We start from the raw sequence: 13,748 nt of genomic DNA, 5'->3' as shown, positions 1-13,748 counted from the left end.
TTGTAAATCAGTTTTCATACTGCCTTTTGTTGCTATCACTGCAACACTTTGGTTATCCGTAAACCATTTCACAACATGATTCCCAAGCTTCTTGACAAATGAAGCCATGACCATTTCTACGGCCTTAAGCTCTCTCCATGCCGAGCTTCGTCTTGAATCAACTTGATTCCATTGCCCATGAGCAATATCATCTGACATATCTACTACATACCCACCGTAGCCAGTGCTACTTGCATCTGAATATACTATTTTAGATGCTGCTGTTTTCGGTTCTACTTTTGCACAATTGAGAGTACGAATATTTTCCCGCCAAAACTCTAATTCATTAATGGCTTCTTCGGACACACACACAAAGGATTCCCAGTTTTCTTTACCTTCTACACAGACATGTAAAGATTTCGTCATTAATCTTGCTATATTTCCAACTGCCAGGCTAGTGGAAACAATTTTTCCCGCCACACTGGCCAGAAGTCTAGCCTTCACATTTAAATTCCCACTATTGTCTTTGTAGTTAAGAATAGTGGTAGTACTTTGATGGATGTCTTGAACTCTTCTTCCGGTGACCCCAAATGCACCCGATTCTAGATCAATATCATATCCCAACCACTCTAATGTTATTTTTGGGCTCCAAATCGACTTCTGGATATTCGGCACAAATCCAGACTTAATCAAATCGGCTTTAATACTATCACTAGCCTCCTTTGCTTCATCTAAAGACCCACAAAAACCTAGACCATCATCTAGAAATACTACAATTGCCTTGCCTTCGCTTCTCCACTTCTTTACCAACGGTCGAACTATTTTAGTAAAAATAAATGGAGCCGAACTCAAACCAAATGCCAGGCAAGAAAATCTAAAATAACGCACTTTACCATTGAGATTCCATGAGAATCCCAAGAATTTTCTATGCATAGGGTGAATCTCTATATGATGATACCCGGACTTTAAGTCGAATTTGAACATGAAACCACCTTTCCTAAGAAACAGCAGTGCTGTTCTCATATCCTCAAACTTAACAGATTGCTTGCGAATGAACTTGTTTACCATCCTCAGGTCAAGAATTAGCCTCTTTTTTCCATTTGGCTGAATAGAAACAGTGAGTGGATTAATAACGTGTGGGGGAGATTGACAAATTTCTACAGACCCCAATTTGACCAGATCAGATATGGCTTCGGACACAAATTCGTGATTATTATACGCAGACCTGTTATTCTTGGATGATTGCATCGGAGGCTCGTCATAAAAAGGAATCGCGTATCCATTTTCAATAGTTTCCATTATAAACTGTGGGGCCCCAATTTCCCGCCAAAACTGGGCGTGGCTTTTTAGCCTACCCGAAACCTTGATACCAATATTACCTTCGCTTCTCTCATAATCTGCATAATCAAATACTATATCATCTGAAATACAGACACATTCATCTACGCTACATGAATTATCATACTTAACTTTAGCTCTATTTACTTTATATGCCTCCTGCATTTTGCGGCTGGTTTGTACTGAACTGCTGCCGTCTGGCTGGACAACTTTCTCTCCAGTGGCCGAACTTCCCACAGAAATAGCAACTGCCTTTGCCTTGCCTGCTGATGGGCCCAGTGAAGGACCCTCCTGCACGAAAAAGCTGACTAGAAGAACCAGGCATACCATAGCCACCACCCACGGAAGCGCCGCCATCTTTTTTGAACTTTTTTGCCGCTTGCTTGCTTGCTTGCTTCTGCTTGATCTTTTTTCCCGCTCGATATTCGGCCCGTTGGATTCTTTTGTGATCATCCTCATCAGCTGCCAACTCGTTGGTTTCATACTCTGCCACGGTCGCCCACCCATGCTCGCTGATGTCAGCCAGTCTTATACACTTCTGTCTAGTACCGATGGTATCTCTCGCTTTAAGTAGGTGCACCTTACCATCTACTGGGTCATCAATGGCCTTGGTTATTAGGTCGTCAACAGATCTATGTTACAAGTAAATAACACGTAACACTTATTAGAGACAATTCATATCAGATCATATACGCGCCAAATCGCACATTTCGCGCCAATCAACCAATTGAGATAATTCATAATTCAAAACATTTCCACGCTGGATGATTCTTTTTACTCAGACACATTAGCTCATACCTATTGAACAAATTTTCTATAAAAGGTGAGCCACGCGTATCACTGCTCTTTTGCTATTGTTAACCTTACACACAGAACAGACCTATTTGATATTACACAGTCCACTGTGACACGGTCCATTGGACCCATTCCAAACTGACCAGAAAAGCTGCTGCCAACCATGTCTTATCAAACATAATAGAATACTTTTAATAGTAACTGAATTATCCTTCTAATAAATGTAATCATTTTAACTTAAGTACTACAGAAACGGAACGAAAACTTAACTGGTTAAACTCGTACTGCCGTTTATTTCCTTCTTTTCAAAACACTCCGCTGTTTTCTTATTTTCTTGCCAAAATTCCTCCTTTGCTGACTGTAGTGACTCTGTAAGCGAACTTTTTAGCTCTGCTTGGCTACTTTTGAACTGATTCAGTAACTCTTGAATGTCTTCTTTCGTTATGGCCGTCATATTCATATAGGCCTAACACCAATGCCACGTCACTGAAGTTGAGACGGAACCGGGATATTGAAAAAGCGTGTGTGCTGCGTGGTGCTACCAACCTGAAGTGACTACCAAACACTAACACGCCCCAGCGCACACCCAAGTCATTCATTATGACGTAACGTGAAGAAAATAAATATATGCTAATTCGCCGAGGGCGCTCAAACGCACATATTTTCATGTGTTAGAATGCTGTTGCCTGTTGGTTGGTAATGTTTTCTGTGTGCATAAATATATAAACTGGGCTCAAAAAGAAACTTATAATTTTTAACAAGGTCATATCTTAAAATCCTGTCCATAAAAATAAACCAAAATTTACACACAGGATTACTTCAATACTCTACTCTAAACATGTGTCAGTTACCAAGCAATTGTCCAACTGACACAACAGCGAAATGCACTGACACAGAACAACTTCATGAACCACATTCACAGGCGAATAATTGACACCCAGCAAAAGAAATCTGTGAGAATGCGTACAAGATCCTTACACAGGTGATAATTTCCAAAGAGTAAGTGGTATAGTGTGGAACGGAGCTGCTTCTGCTTTTCACACACTTTCTTAAAGAAACAGGTCCTTGTTCCACACTATTCCACAGATTTCTTGCGAGGGAGAAAGAGAAAGAGAGACGGAAAGACTAGAAAGATAAGAATTCAAGAGGAGAAAGAAGAGGCCAGGGAGGGAAAGGGAGACCAATTTGGGGGGTGGGGGGGTGAGGAAGCGAAATAGGGAGGGGAAGGGCGACGCTTCAGTCCAGGCCTATAGCTAGGATTTATTGGGGTGCGACTGGCTCAAAAGTGACCTTTTATGATTTAAGAGTTGATTTTCAACATTTTTACAGAAAAAGTGAACCTTTTCATTCGGATTGGCATTTTGTCACATTAATGTGAACCATTTTAACAACATCAAAGGTCTAATCTCTGGCAATAGGTAGTGATGTCAGTACTTTTTCATGGTTGCGTCACAAAGCGTGACAAATCGGCAGTATGTGTGTATGCTCTATGATTAACTTTACGTGCACGATTCTATTATGTGAGTAGCCGCAGCTACATCACTGCGGAGGTGAACTTGAGGGGAGTTTAGTGTGAGATTTTGCAACCAGCACATACATTCAAAGGTCAGTTCATTAGTGTGCATTCATATTATGGGAAAAGAACTGTGTACTGGTTGATGAGCATGTTATTGTAATGCAGAAACGTAATGATGCATGCTTGGGAAAAATTGTCTCTGGTCTCATGGGAGGTTGGAAATGCAATGCGGTATGCAGGTTTTTTTTCTTCAGACTTTCAGATGATTTTGCTGGATAATTTCTTCAAACAGTTCATGGCATAGCCAGGAGGCAACCCTCCCCCCTAAAAAAAATTGTTCAGGGATAAAATGGGGATTGCAAAGAGTAAAATGTCATTAAAATGACTAAAAATGGGACGAAAATGTGACAAATGGGGACAAAAATTTGGCTTTGCCCCCCAAGCCCCCCCCCCCCCCCCCAGCTAAAAGCTTGGCTACGCTGCTGTCTTGAAGAATTTTAAAAAAAAGCGAGGAACAAAAAGATTTTTTCTGTACAAACGTGTGCACACAGAAAAACTTTTTTCTTTATGTAGCATTTCAATGATGTGCCCAACCCAGATGATTTGGTTCTCAATAAGCGGCAGATCTGGCCCGCCAACCATTTATGGTTGGTACTTGAACATTTCTGAAATATGCAGTGAACATTGAAAAACAATCTGTATTTGACCCTCAAACACTAATCTTTGAAATGAGTTTGGCCCTCCATGGCACACAGCCCAATAGATATAATTGAGAACCCCTGTTATAGGGTATGCTCAGCACTGTTATCGTTAGAAAAATGAGAGATGAATTGTGTCGCTTGAATGATGATACAACAAGATTACGCTTTAGCCTTTTCCAATGATTAGGACAACCGAAATCTCTTGTCTCAATGGCATGCCTCCCCTAAGGTCTTTTGCACAATTTCATGTTTTGTTTGTTTGTTTATGTTTACATGACAGAGTCAATTTCCAGATGTTGCTGACAGCGAGTTGAAGTCCATGGATGTACGCATCAAAGAACTCAATGATAAACTTGTTACATCAAGAACTACATGCAAAACACAGGAAAGAGGTATATACTCTTCATTACAAGTGTTTACTCCTGAATTGATCATGTCCACTGTGGGGTTTCTCTATAATTGGAGTCCATCATTTTAAAAATTATCATTTGTTTCAACACAGAAATTCTATCTCTTATAGTTCAAAATTAGAAGATTGTTGTTTTTATGTAATGTCCTGACTGTCCAATAGCTTCCAACTTAGATAAATTTGACAGCTCATAATTTCTTGCAACATAATTTGGGAGATAGCCAATTGTGGTTCTCTCCCTATGTCTTCCAAATAAATTTGGCATCAGGCCTTATTATTAGCATTTTGTTTGATTGGCTTGATCATTCAGCAGGTCCCTTTATCCTTCATACTGGTCACCACTGTAAAATCTAGGCCTACTGATTGACAAGTGGACACATTTGGTATAGTTTGATCAGGTTTATTTTGTGCGACTGGATTTATGTGTGATGGTGTTATCTCATAACTAGCGAGTGGGTTGCCTGTTCAGTGTGTATGTGAAACCTGTTGCATGATTATCTTAATTGCATAAAGTAAGGATACTACATGTGTGTTATTTGAATTTTATACCTTAAGGAACCTAATAATATTTCAAGGAACCTTATATTTATGCCTCAACATTTGTGTAGATCACCCTGTAGGTAATGGTAATGATTGTTCAGACTGTATTTCAGCACATCTGTATGTGCGCCACCCACTTCAAGTTGCTGTTTTAGAATATAATTATAAGAACATTGTTTTAAACTTCTAGTGGCTAAGATTAAGGGCCATGCCAGAAACATTCCCGAAAATATTACTAAATAACGGCAAATTTTCACTTTCAACTCGACGATTTATTTTCGTATTGCAAACGCAGCTTTTAAATCTGTTATTGCTTGTTGGTGTGTGGCTTCTTATTTTCAGAACTCCATATGCTGAACTCAGCTCTAACCACAGAGGAAGCAAAGAAAAGATTAGAAGATGTTACAACACAGGTAATGTTTTGAGTTGCATCTTGAGTGTAAATATCAGTGCAGTGTTAGTTGTGTAATGTGTGCTGCATTTCCTTGGTGAGTTACGTGCTTGCCAGTCAACTTGCAGGTGGACATACGGAGTAAACTGTTCTTAAGTATACTACCAGATTTCTATTGCTGCTGCCCCAGAGGTACACTGCTGCCCAGCTACTTCATTGGTACTCCATGTTGGTACACACATTGGAAGCACATTATACAGTACACACACTGGTACTGAGTTGGTACAGCACTGGTTTCCCAGAGTAGCCACAAAGTAGCTGGGCAGGAGTGTACCCCTGGGTCAGCAGCAATAGTAATCTTGGTAGTGTAGCTGTAAACATGCATGGGATTTGTATTTCAAAAGGGAGGAGGGGCTTCTGTCAGGGACAAACCATTCACTGGCAAAATGTTGTGCCTGTTGGTAAGCTAGGCTAGTAGTTTCTTTGTATGGGTGATTTTTGGTGCAAGATGCAACAAGATCAAACAGCAAAGACCCTTGCTACCGTAAAACCTCGTTTGCAAGCATATAGAGTGCTTTTGATGAAAGCTAATTAATCCAGGCGCCATCTATCGACAAAATTATAACATTGTGATATTTGAGCAAATAAATTACAGATACAAACATATACAAACAAGTGTTATTGTAAGATCAATCTTTTGTATTGGCATACTAACGTACCAAAAACACCCTATGCTTGTGGACATGGTTTTACGGTATTATCATAATATTGCTTATATGTATATTATAACAATGATACTGTTTATGACAAGTGCATTCTAGGATTCACATGTAAAATTTCACTTGGTAAAATACAGAATTTCATACTCGCATACTCGCATTAAGAATGTCCAACAGTCTTCGTTGAATAAAGGGTTTGATCTTTTTCTTGTTTCAGTGTGAACAGAAGCAAAAACGTATTGACAAGATCCAGTCAGCCACCAACCATGTGTCACCAGAAGAGAAAGACAGGATATATACCAACCAGAAAACATTTGTCAAAGAATGGAGGAAAAGGAAACGTATGGTAGGTTGTGCAGGCTCTACAACTTTGTAACCAGGATTGAAATACATATTGCATGTGTGAACAACTTTTAATCTTTGCCCAGAGTAGCCAGCGCACATAAACATTGAAAAAACAAAACAAAAAACAGTGCATCTGGCGGATTCGAACTGGAGACCTTCCTGTTACTAGCACGACGCTCTGCCAGTTGAGCCACAGATGCACACTGGAGAAGAGAGGAAGATTTTAATCTAAAGGTATTATTTTCGTATTGCATGTGTGTTATGCGCTTGTCAGTTGATGTCCAGGCCTCTGGGTAACCTGGAAAGCCTTGTTGAATGGAACTGTCCATATCACCTCATGAAAATATTCTTACCATTGTACTCATAGACATTTAATATTTGTATACTATTTTCTTTTCCAGGCAACAGATGTTGTCAATGCTATCTTGGAGGGATACCCAAAGACCAAGAAACAACTCTTTGTAAGTATATCTATAGATGAGGTTACCTCAATGTTTATCAACAAAGGCAACGGACTGGTATATCGATATGCTTGAGTGAACCCCATGCAACCAGTACACTGTTCAATAGCCTTATTGTGATGTGGCGGGAGTTTTTTTTAAAAACACGAGCCCTGAGTATAATATGATGCGCGCGCATACTGCAAGGCAAAAAACAATGGAAATTGTGATGATGCCTGCGCATACTAACAGGCATTGACGTCAGAAGTCAACTCATCTATATGTGATGCGATCAAGCAAAAGGAGTCATATGTCGAGCAAGATCAAAATTCAATTTTTAAGTTCATTGTATGCACCATTTTTAGAGCTTTATTTTGATGAAAACTCAATCACAATTCGACTTACGGTTCCAGAGATATGGTTATTTTAGTGTCCGTCAGAACAATAAAACACAAGGCAAGTTCAACACTATTATTGGCTGTATCTCAAAATCAATATTAACAACAAATTAAACGACTCATTTTGTTTTTGTGAAATGCCGGGAACCCTGCAGTGACGTCAACGGTTTTATGTGCATATCTATCTATACGTCATCTTTAAAAACATCAGGGATTTTGAGTGAATGCTCATAATTTGCTGTGCCCACTGATATGCACACTGACATAACCGACTTGCCAAGGTGAAAATTGGTAGAGTTGATGACTCAGTGTCCCTCTTGGAACAGGTGCATATATAAACAAATGCTCACTCAGATATTTTTAATCTTCTATTTTCCTTTTAGGAGGACCCTCTTGGAGCAGGTGCATATATAAACAAATGCTCACTCATATATTTGTAATGTTCTATTTTCCTTTTAGGAGGACCCTCTTGGAGCAGGTGCATATATATAAACAAATGCTCACTCAGATATTTGTAATGTTCTATTTTCCTTTTAGGAGGACCCTCTTGGAGCAGGTGCATATATAAACAAATGCTCACTCATGTATTTGTAATCTTCTATTTTCCTTTTAGGAGGACCCTCTTGGAGCAGGTGCATATATATAAACAAATGCTCACTCAGATATTTGTAATGTTCTATTTTCCTTTTAGGAGGACCCTCTTGGAGCAGGTGCATATATAAACAAATGCTCACTCATGTATTTGTAATCTTCTATTTTCCTTTTAGGAGGACCCTCTTGGAGCAGGTGCATATATAAACAAATGCTCACTCATGTATTTGTAATCTTCTATTTTCCTTTTAGGAGGACCCTCTTGGAGCAGGCGCATATATAAACAAATGCTCACTCAGATATTTGTAAGTTCTATTTTCCTTTTAGGAGGACCCTCTTGGAGCAGGTGCATATATAAACAAATACTCACTCAGATATTTGTAATGTTATAATTTCCTTATAGGAGGACCCTCTTGGAGCAAGTGCATATATATAAACAAATACTCACTCAGATATTTGTAATGTTATATTTTCCTTTTGGAGGACCCTCTTGGAGCAAGTGCATATATATAAACAAATACTCACTCATATATTTGTAATGTTCTATTTTCCTTTTAGGAGGACCCTCTTGGAGCAGGTGCATATATATAAACAAATACTCACTCAGATATTTGTAATGTTATATTTTCCTTTTTGGAGGACCCTCTTGGAGCAAGTGCATATATATAAACAAATACTCACTCATATATTTGTAATGTTCTATTTTCCTTTTAGGAGGACCCTCTTGGAGCAAGTGCATATATATAAACAAATACTCACTCATATATTTGTAATGTTCTATTTTCCTTTTAGGAGGACCCTCTTGGAGCAGGTGCATATATATAAACAAATGCTCACTCAGATATTTGTAATGTTTTATTTTCCTTTTAGGAGGACCCTCTTGGAGCAGGTGCATATATAAACAAATGCTCACTCATATATTTGTAATGTTCTATTTTCCTTTTAGGAGGACCCTCTTGGAGCAGGTGCATATATAAACAAATGCTCACTCAGATATTTGTAATGTTCTATTTTCCTTTCAGGAGGACATAGGACTTGAGACTGATGAAGAATACAGTGCAGTTATACCCAGCTGTTGATGTTTAGTGAGGCACTACTGATGTTACAAATCCAAGAAAAAATATGTTACACAACTGCTTGTTACACAGACACATGTTTCTGATTGCAATGGCTTGTGATGCTATAGGTATTATAATTTCAGTTGGATGCACCATTACAAAGCAAACAGTGGATGGATGCACAGTAACAATACTGTGCGAGGCCTTTGATTCCCAAATGATAACAATAGTCTGCATATACTGTTAACCAGCATCGTTGTGGTAAATAATGACTTGTTGATGGTACAACTCATTGTTGCTAATGTCAAACTAATTGTGATTATATCACACGGGGAAATGAGAAACATGTGGTTGTTGGCTTAACACTGTTTCGATATAAGCTCTTCATTTTATCAGACCATGATGGGACCAAGCATTCCAGATGAAAGAATTATGTGTAATTCTTCAGTGAATGTCCATAGTGGTCAAATTGAAACAACAGAAGTATGGGTGAAGGTGTTTTACACTTCCCACAATGGGTTTTATTCCATTTAAAATTCACACTTCCCCTGTGGAAGATTTTGGGAATATCTTCCATAGGGGAGTATGAATTTTAAATGGAATAATCACATTTTGCAGCTCCATTTTAATTTCATAATACCGCTGAGAAAGATTCAACCTGAATCTTCCACTCAGAGAGGGTGGGTTTCATATGGAGCTGCTAATGTGTTCATTCTATTTGAAATTCATACTCCCCCTATGGAAGATATTTCCAAAATCTTCCACAGGAGGATTGTGAATTTTAAATGGAATAGCTCAACGCATTTCTACCATTTCAATTTTCTGTACTAATTTGCTATCAACATGGAAAAAAGTACCCTGATGAACAGGTGTTCCAAAACAAAAAAGTTCATTTGACAATCAGTTTTGTTGGAACCTTTTGATCAGTTTGAATTCACTCAATTCAAAGGAATGCAAAAAGAAAGTAGACAACTGAAAAATATGTTATATTCATTTATTTTATTGCATAAAAATAAACCATTCACATCCTTGATATAATTAATTCACCATAATAATTAATATTTTACTGCCAAAGTAATACATATTTGTATGTAATTGGAGTTGGAAATAAACAAAGTTGTACATTTTAATAATGTTACCCAATAATTAAGAGCATAATTTGAGAAGAAAGAAACATAAACTGGATATATCCAATGTTATTATTTGATTCTTTCTGAAAAATCAATTGACAATCCCAGTGAAAAGAACAGCCTGTATATAAAAAGTGAATGCCCATCTCTCTTTCATTGGCGATAAAATGTTCGTTGTGGAAGTTGCTTTTGCACATAAATTAGCTGCCCCAATGTATATGATGCAATGTGCTATTCTGGTTGAAATCCAAACACCAAGGCATGACCTAATTAATGACCTAATTAAACACAGGGAGTGTGAATTTCAAATGAGGTTACCTGAATGGATAACTCCTTCTGAATTCTGCAGCCCCTGTGTGGGAGATTAAAGTCATATGTTCCATAGGGGTGTGCGTACGATGTGCTCGATTCAATCAGCTAATCAAAGCCCACTTATTCAAAGATTAAATTTCAGCCATTTTAATTACTGACCAATATGAAACATTGTACAAAATATGCACAATGAATTTACCAAATACAAAAATAAAGTTTACATTTACATGGTCCTTCCACCTTGTTTTTATACATTATCATTGGTTATTGCATAAAATGTTTGTAATAAATGTACTCGTATTGAATACAGTGAAAAGTTACTATGTCGGCAGTTGTGATTCCTGTGTGCTTAAGCCCCAGAGTGTTACTCGCATATTAAAGTGCTATGCATATGTGTTAATAGCATAATTCAATCATACAGTGGTGTCAACGTTTTTTGCCGATTAGGAAACAGAAACTTCAAGAAATCGGCCTAAGCCAGAAGCTTAGGCTAGCCCTACCAATGTAGATCCATTTTATTGATTTATCTTTCTATGTGATGTGTGATATGAAATTGTGAGCACAGGTATATAGGACTAATCATGCTTCAAGAAACCGGCCCTTGGTGGTCCATTTTCATCCATATCAACATTTATGGTCTCTTTTTTGCCATCAATGTCACATAGATTCACAGGGGTGTGAGAGTTTTTATTTATGCTAAAATTTACATTGTTTTTTAATTTTCAGCCCATATTAGGAGTTTTACCCTGAATTTATGCTGTTTTTCAGCTTTTTTTAGTAATTTTCCTCTTTTTTTGTACGAGGCCTCTCACACCCCTGGATTCAAAATGCAATGTTACGCCATTTAGAGGGAAACGGTTACACGATTTAGGTATTAAATGTTTACAGTTATGCCATTTAGGGTAGGAAATTCAGTTACACCATTTAGGCTCTGCTTTGAGAGTCACGATTTACAAGCATGAGTATCGCTTTTATATTCGAATACCACCTTCCCTGATTAAGCCCATACAAATAAACTGTGGGTGCATGGAAACTAATTTCAAATCTGTGTTTTGTAACTTACTTGAGCACCATGTACTAGTAAACATGTACTACCTGCTTAAATACTCAAAATTACATTCAAGAGAAAGATCTTCAGGATATACATATACTAAGCCAAAAAAGAAACTTATAATTTTTCAAAAGGTCATATCTTAAAATCCTGTATAACAAAATTACACACAGGATTGCCTCAATACTCTACTCTAAACACATGTCACTAACAATGCAGTTGTCCAACTGACACAACAGCAAAATGCACTGACATGCAACACCTTCCTGGACCACATTCACAGCGCAACAGATATCTTTGGCTGGGTTCCAATTATTCGCCTGTGAATGTTATCCCGGAAGCTGTTCCGTGTCAGTGAATTTTACTGTTGTGTCAGTTGGACAACTGTTTGGTTACTGACCAGTGTTTAGAGTAGAGTATTGAAGTAATCCTGTGTGCAATTTTTGTTCATTTTTATGGAGAGGATTTTAAGATATGACCTTGTGAAAAATTATAAGTTTCTTTTTTGGCTTAGTGTATAATAAAAGAATAACCAGTGTTGTATGTTTATAACAAGTGTATGAGTGCACACATTGTAACCCCAGAGTAATTTGGAATGTCTGCTTGTTTAGACTTCAAATTTTGCTATATAACCAACCATTGGTTGAATCTGCAATTTTGGTCACATAATGATAATCATGCATAGATAGATGTTTTGAAATTTTCATAAATTCTTCATGCGGGTATATCGTTATGAATACGGCAGAGTGACGAATCCGTAAAATCGCTGTTCTGAGTAAACGACGTTTGAAAATATTGGTACCATTCCATCGGCCCTTCTAAAATATGAGAACATTCGTGAGCACTCATTTGAAATGTATATTATAGAAGTAAATGTACCCTATTTTTTTGCAATATTCGCAACTTCTGAAACAATCGATATTTCCCTCAAAACAGGTATTTACAGCTATTCGGCTTTATGCTAAATCCAAAAGTGTCAACCTCTCATAAAGAGTTGTATACGAGGACGAATCCGCATTCAACTACGTGTAAACTATAGCACTCATCCTTGATTTGGGGATTTTATGTTAAAATTGCTGGTTTGACTAAGGCTATAGCTCCTAAACTTGGTATATAAGTTATAATTAGTCATCCCCGTAATATTTAGTGAAAACTCCAGTTGAAATCAAGAATTTTAGAGTAGATATAAAAATATTGGCCTATATTTTGTGTATAATTTTCTGTGATTTCCCAATTTTGCGACGGCGCTCTGACATAATTACGTCATAGCGATATCATGTGGGGAATGTTTGTACTTATTTTGCTCTCACTGAATAGAAGATACCTATAGCTACCCATTGGTATCAACAATAACATTATATGACATGTTATATAAAAAAATCTGAGTTTCCAGCTATACTATACAATTTATCAACCTGTTTTGTACAGCTAAGTATACGATTCGTCTTTTGGTCAAATCTATTAATCGCACTTAGGCGCGATTCGTCCAAATCACAATTTCAATATCTACGTCGGAAGTAAGATTTATCATTAATTTTTGGTGGAAATGAAAGATCGCCTGATACATAATCACAAGCATACAGTAACTCATTTTGCTCAAAATGCTCGATTCGTCACTCTGCCGAATTCATAACGATATGATTTAAATTACATTTGATATTTACATCTCAGTTTTCTGTAATTGAACATTTTTAGAGGTCAAGTTTGCTCATTCAGAGTTTAGTTAAAAGTTTACAACTAAAAAAATAAAAAAACTCATCTTAAAGGGGCACAGCCTCATCCCTTCCAAAAAAGTTGAATTGTATACCATTAGAAACCTAGAATTACATAATGTTGTTTGTGTGCATAACCTTTTTAACCAATTTGGTGGTTTGAATGTCGAGAAAACAAGTCTTTAAACCACAAATTATATATTCTAACAAAATATTGATATAAGTTGGTCTTGCGTTTCTGGTGTCGGAACTAAATGACTGTATAGCCCTTTGAAAAATAACAATAATAATTTGTCTTGCATATCAAGTATCAAGTGTGGCAA

At 37.4% G+C, this 13,748-nt stretch overlaps 1 protein-coding gene across 1 annotated transcript in view; it reads left to right on the top strand.

Annotated features, from left to right (window-relative positions):
- LOC140159061 (homologous-pairing protein 2 homolog) overlaps positions 1 to 10,619 on the top strand; it is a 104,535-nt gene extending 93,916 nt beyond the window's left edge. Inside the window, exons 4-8 of the mRNA XM_072182391.1 lie at positions 4,610 to 4,721; positions 5,621 to 5,691; positions 6,606 to 6,734; positions 7,135 to 7,194; positions 9,185 to 10,619. Of these exons, the coding sequence (XP_072038492.1) occupies positions 4,610 to 4,721; positions 5,621 to 5,691; positions 6,606 to 6,734; positions 7,135 to 7,194; positions 9,185 to 9,241 (429 nt within the window). The 3' untranslated portion in view covers positions 9,242 to 10,619. The remainder of the gene's footprint in view (positions 1 to 4,609; positions 4,722 to 5,620; positions 5,692 to 6,605; positions 6,735 to 7,134; positions 7,195 to 9,184) is intronic.
- Positions 10,620 to 13,748: the final 3,129 nt, after the last annotated feature.

Source organism: Amphiura filiformis, chromosome 8, assembly GCF_039555335.1.
Source record: "Amphiura filiformis chromosome 8, Afil_fr2py, whole genome shotgun sequence".
Taxonomy (NCBI): domain Eukaryota; kingdom Metazoa; phylum Echinodermata; class Ophiuroidea; order Amphilepidida; family Amphiuridae; genus Amphiura; species Amphiura filiformis.
This window is presented reverse-complemented; position numbering and strand designations above follow the sequence as displayed.